The sequence below is a fragment of the Drosophila obscura genome, unplaced genomic scaffold (genome assembly GCF_018151105.1).
Source record: "Drosophila obscura isolate BZ-5 IFL unplaced genomic scaffold, ASM1815110v1 contig_75, whole genome shotgun sequence".
NCBI classification, from domain to species: Eukaryota; Metazoa; Arthropoda; class Insecta; order Diptera; family Drosophilidae; genus Drosophila; species Drosophila obscura.
Genome location: NW_024542867.1, coordinates 1,804,815 through 1,810,709, shown reverse-complemented (window position 1 = coordinate 1,810,709; position 5,895 = coordinate 1,804,815). Strand labels below are relative to the sequence as shown.

The 5,895-nt window shown below is 47.4% G+C and overlaps 1 protein-coding gene across 1 annotated transcript; it reads right to left on the bottom strand.

Moving 5' to 3' along the window:
• Positions 1 to 394: 394 nt before the first annotated feature.
• On the bottom strand, positions 395 to 1,780 carry LOC121405172. The gene has a single exon (XM_041595779.1). The coding sequence runs from the start codon at positions 1,778 to 1,780 to the stop codon at positions 395 to 397; it is 1,386 nt and encodes a 461-aa protein (XP_041451713.1).
• Positions 1,781 to 5,895: the final 4,115 nt, after the last annotated feature.

Below are 5,895 nucleotides of genomic sequence, written 5' to 3'. Positions count from 1 at the left end.
TCAGCTGGGTTCGCCGGACAGTTGAAGATCCATTCGACTCCTCTGGACGACAGTTCGCCCTGGATCTTCTCCGGTTCGAAGACTTCGTTGAATTTCCTGGCCTCTCTGTCAGCACCGACGAAGTTCTTTCCGTTGTCGCTTCTCATCCTGACCACAGGTCCACGGCGGCACATGAAGTTCCTCATCGCGATGATGCACGAAGCTGTCGACAAATCATGTGCCATTTCCAAGTGGATGGCCCTTGTAGTTAGGCAGGTGAACAGTGCGACCCACCTCTTCTCCGTTCGACGTCCAATCGTCACCACCCCAAATAGTCCAGGCCGGTTTACTTAAATGGCCATCCATAGGCCTCGAGCCGGTCCTCTGGCAAGGGACCCATCATTGGCTGTCTGGGTCATGCTCTTCGCAGTTTGCAGATGTAGCAATTGGTTACCACCCTCCGTAGTAACCTCCGCAAGTTGGTTATCCAGAACCTCTTCCGGATCTCGCATATGGTCGCATCCAGGTTTTGATGCCGCATCTTATCGTGGTAATGACCGACGATCATCTCTGCCAGTGCGTGTTTGTGCGACAGTATGATTGGGCGCCGCTCACTGAATGGCATGACTCCGTCTTCGTCGACGTATGGCGACAGCCCTCGTAATTGGCTGTCCTTTGTGACAGTCTTCCGTTGCGTCTCCTCAGCGAACGCCTCAGTTTGCGCCAGCCGGATCAGCGTGCGCTCTGCCTCGGCGCACTCAGCCGCAGTTAGCCCGTACTCGTCGCTATTCTCACGGTGTCCGCGACACCGTCGGATAAACCGGAGGACCCAGGCAGTGGCCCTGACCAATCGGTTGTATCTTGAGAACCTCTGGAAAGATATAAAGGAGTTTGCTATAACCAGCGCAAACTCACATGGCATCTTTTCTTCATCCGCGGTTCGCGGGTAGCCACCATCACCCGAAGAAGATTTCGGCCACTCGTCCTCAGGTTCCCGTAGAAAGGGAGGCCCACATAGCCAACGTGATCCTTGATCCAGATCCACGTGGATTTGCGGCCGCGTCGCATCGTCTGCCACGTTTTCGGCAGACGGTATCCATCTCCATTGGGATGCTTCTGTGGACTCCAAGATCTCCGCCACCCGGTTTCCAACGAACTGCTTGTAGCGCCGGTGGGTGCTGCTTATCCAGTGCAGAACCGTTTTGGAGTCGGTCCAGAGTACGCAGCTGCTGATCGATACACCGTGCTCCCTTTTTACGGTGTCCATCAGTCTCGTTCCCAGTACGGCTGCTTGAAGTTCCAGTCGTGGTATCGACATGGTTTTCATCGGGGCACATTTCGTTTTGGAACATACAAAATGTGCCTGCACATTGCCGTCATCATATGTGGCTCTCCAGTAAGCCACCGCAGCGAACGCCGATTGGCTTGAGTCCACGAAGACGTGCAACTGCAGATCCCGCACGCATCCGACGCCAAATCCTCTCACGTAGTTCATGTCTAGCCGCCAGCTCTCAAACGCTGTGGCCAATTCTGCTGGCAGCGGCTCGTCCCAGTCCACTCCTCTCCGCCAAATCTCTCTCATCAGAACTTTGGCGGTCACCAGGTAGCAGCTCAAGAATCCAATCGGGTCAAAGGTAGACATGACGAGGCTTAGGAACTCCCTTTTGGTGGGGACACGTTCCCCGGTCATCACGCTGCTGGCCACCAGATGGTACTTGACGCTGAATTTGAAGTCATCTGTAGCCGGCTGCCAGAACATGCCCAGTATCTTCTCCTCAGCTTCGGTCCATTCGACATTCATATTGGATCCTTGTGGGTTCAAAGCCTTGACCACACTTTCCGAACTGGAAGAGAATCGGCCAGCACCTTGCGGGGATCTGTGTGGAGGTACCCTGAGGCATTTAGGGTCTTGACGTAGTGCGCTGAGCACGGCGAACATGCGGCTCCGAACGTCATCACCTCCATCTCGTACAGGTCTGGATCCCGCCGGTCGTCTCCATTCCTCCACAGGAATCTCTGGGCACATCTGTCCTGTGGCTGTATCAACACCTGATGAAACATCTCCTTGATGTCTGCGCATACTCCCACTGCTCCTTCCCGAAAGTGGAAGAGCACGGCTGGGAGCGATTTGTACTGCTGTGGACCTTTAAGCAGAGCTGAATTCAGGGACACTCCACCAACCTTGGCGGCCGCATCAAACACCAGACGAATCTTCCCGGGCTTGTTTGGGTTCTCGACCCCGAAGTGCGGCAGGTACCAGAAATTGTCACTGTTGACTGAAGTGACTTCCTGCTGCTCTAGCCGTCGTGCGTATCCCTTCTTGACGTAGTCATCCATGATTCCATTGTATGCCTGCGCGAAGTTCGCATCACGCCGCCTTTTCCTCTCGATGTTGACCAGTCTCTTGATAGCCATGTTGTAGCTGTTTGGCAAACTCGTGTCGTCCTCCTTCCATAGCAGACCAGTTTGGAATCATTGGCCCGTACGTTTGGTCGTCTCCTGGAGAATCTTCAGAGCCCGTGCATCACCGCTATTTCGGGATGTTGGAGAAGCATGGATGAAATCCTTGCAGTCTTGGATCGTGTGCTGCCCTTCACATATTGGGCAACACTTGGTGCGGTCGCTGTGCCGTTGCTGATCCATGTGACTTGTGCTAGCATGCAGTACCTGCCGTTTGGGATCCTTGCTCCCGGCATCCGTGATCGTACACACCAGTTTAGCGAGATCATTCAGCCACTCGCTCAAGTGCAAGACCGTTGGGTACGATCCTATTGCTGCAGCATGCCTAGCCCAGTCCAACCTTTTGCTCAGGGGCAACTTAGAAATCAACTCCTCCATCAGGGTAGGATTACTCAAGTGCTGGACTCCGTCCGTGGTTGACCGTAGGAACGCTGCGAGATTGCTGACTCGTGTAGCAAATGGCACAAGCTTGCTTAGATTGTGTTCTGAATTGCTTGTACATCTCGCACGCTCTCCAGCTGGCTACGTATCAGTTGCTCCGGACGTCCATATCGAAATTTCAGCTGCTCCATCACAGCTGCAACGTTGTTCGGGTGTATGAGCAGCGATTTAACTGACTCTCGCGCTTCACCCTTCAGAGCCTTCACTAGCCTTTGGTTGTTCTCCAGCGCTGTACAGTGATACGCTGCCGTTGTCTCCATGAACGCGCATTGGAATATAGGCCATTCCTCTGGCTGACCTTCAAACTCAGGAAGATCAGGCAATCGACGCGGCGTCCATCCATTTGACAACGTAGGCGATGCTGCTCCATATGACCCAAGCGAATTTGTGGGCATCATAAAGTTGTGTTGTGGCGCTCGTGGTGCCTGCACGTAACTTTGTTCTGGCAGCACCGTTGCCGTAACACAATATGGCGTGGAGTAGCTCATCGTTGTACAGTTTGCGCTCAGTGTGACTTGTCGCCCTATTGCCAAATTTCCACTCAATTGTGGCGGCAAACTTCCACTCAATTGGAACGGAAACTGTGCATCTAAAGATGGCGTCACTCTCTCGGATAAATCTGGCATCAAATTCTCACTCGAACATTGCGGTAGATTTGCACTCAGTATCTGCCGCTCTTCACTCAAACATGGCGGTGTATTCGCCGCACCGCTCACTCCAGAACCGCTAACTCCGTTTCCAACGGGTTTCCTTACGGCTGCCTCTTGCCCTTTACTTGCCCTTGCCTGCGAATAAAAGAGATGACGCCGACCGACGATGACCGCGTAGGATTTGCCTTCAACACTTCAGTATATCGACACCGAAACAAGAATACCAGATCTCGTAGCGTAAATGATATGTGCGTGTGCACCATATGATGTGTGGTGTGTTTTATTCTGTAGGGGTGAAATACATTGGCTTAGGTCTAACCTCAACTATTTAGTTATAACATACCGCAGTCTTTCCTCCTACTCTCTTGGTCTCGTCATTCGGAATAAACCGAAGCGGGAAACATGACCGCAGGTCACCCAAATACCTAATCTCTTCAAAAATACTAGATGCAAATACTATCGATCGTTAGAGCTAATCCGTTCCGCGACAATTGTCTTTTAGAGGATGGTCGGCGATGGTCGAAGGCAACACCATGCCTTCAACATTCAAATTGTAAATCGCTTTGCCAGTGATGTGACAGTTCGTAAACGGCTGATTAAACATTATTTGACGTTTGGAAAAACACATGTGGTATAGCCTGTGCACTAGGCCGGATAAATTTGTTTTTTTTTTAATTCTTTTTTCCTGTATTACCAATCGATGATCCCTACTCTTAAAAGTATCTTGCAAAATTTAAAGTTTTAAAAAAAATATCTAACGGTTCCGCATTCGACTTTAATTTGGCGAAACAACCCAGTATGAGACATACTAAAAAAAATGTGTTTCATGTATTTTTAATGATTATTTTCGTGTATTTATCTTAAAGTTAATAGTATTAAAGGCAAAATAACGAAATTTAAATTAAATTAGCTTAAAGTACTTAGTATTCTGTATATTATTTTGGTTGAAAAATTTGAAAATTTTGTCTCAAACAGTGGTAGTTCTTTCCTTGCTTTTTTCGGGTACGAATGAACCCATCCCTAGCTTCTGGTCCACATATAGACAGTGGAGCCTCTGTCACTAGCTTCACACATCTTTCTAAAGCTTGAGTATGGCAAGGAAACTTATCAAATTGTAGGAAATCAGTCGCTGTCTCTATACATCATTGTCATCGGAGGCTCTGTTATTTTTTCTTTCGCCCAATCTATTAAATTAAATTGACGCATGAACTTGAAGATCTGGAACATAAAAGTCACGAATTTGAATTGTTTTTGCCTCCTTACATGCCTTCAGTATCTTTCGGATAGCCAGTTCCCTTATATGAGATGCATCATGATGTAACAGGGCCATTTAAATATTTTCTGGATGAGCGAAAAAAGAATTTCTTTGTATTGTTTTCAAAACAATGCTGTTTAGACCATCTCTCAAATATAAACACCTTTTAACCATGTTAAAAATGTGCACGGGGCCATACTTCAAATTTGGCTTCGTTTTGATGTCAAACCAGGTTGGTGCGTATACTTTCATAACGAAAGAGGCCAGATCTTTTAGAGATTTGCGTTGCGGTTCTGATGTATACACGAAGAATCCTGTTTGCGCAAGTAAGCCAACGTGAATGTGCCAGAGTCCCTAGGTCTCTGCTAGCCCAAGTTTTGTGAGACTGTGCCTGCTGAAACTCCGGAGCAAATGTCATACAGATATTTTTGATCGCTGCTTAATCAACGACTATCGACGATTGGCAATTTAATTGATATGGTACTGCTGCCAGTAAAGCTATTAGGGCCTGTGGTAGTACCAAAGACTCTATAACACAACAAGATGCGTAACGACCATTCTGCTGAAAAGCACACTAAATTTTTAGCGTGGATTTTCGATTTGTCTAATAGAGCTGGGATAAAATCGATTCAAACATCGATATAATCGATTCTTTGGTTTTGGTGGAAACATCGATTCTTTTTTTGGAAATCGATGTTTCTTTGCGACCACTAAAAAAAAATTCCATCTCCAATTTACCACAATTGAATGCGAACTTGAGTGAAGCAAAAGGGTAAGAATAAAATGTAACTTTAAAAGAATATTTATACAATATTTTTGCATTTTATTTGTGTAGAATCCGAGTGTGCTGGTAATCCGGTAGGAAAGGAGTAGAATGGATATGTTTTTGCAGTTGAAATATTAACAAAATGCAGTGATGCGCACGTGTTTTCACATTTTTTTATTAGGAAAAAGAACTCATGGCGAAAAAAATGAGTCCGATTCGGAAGAGAATGACGAGCCATCGAGGAAAGAGAAATGTGGTAGGTCAACCGTATGGAACTACTTTAAGCGCTTGCAAGATTGAAACGCAAAATGTAAACAATGCGCTGGAATATACAAATCATGTGG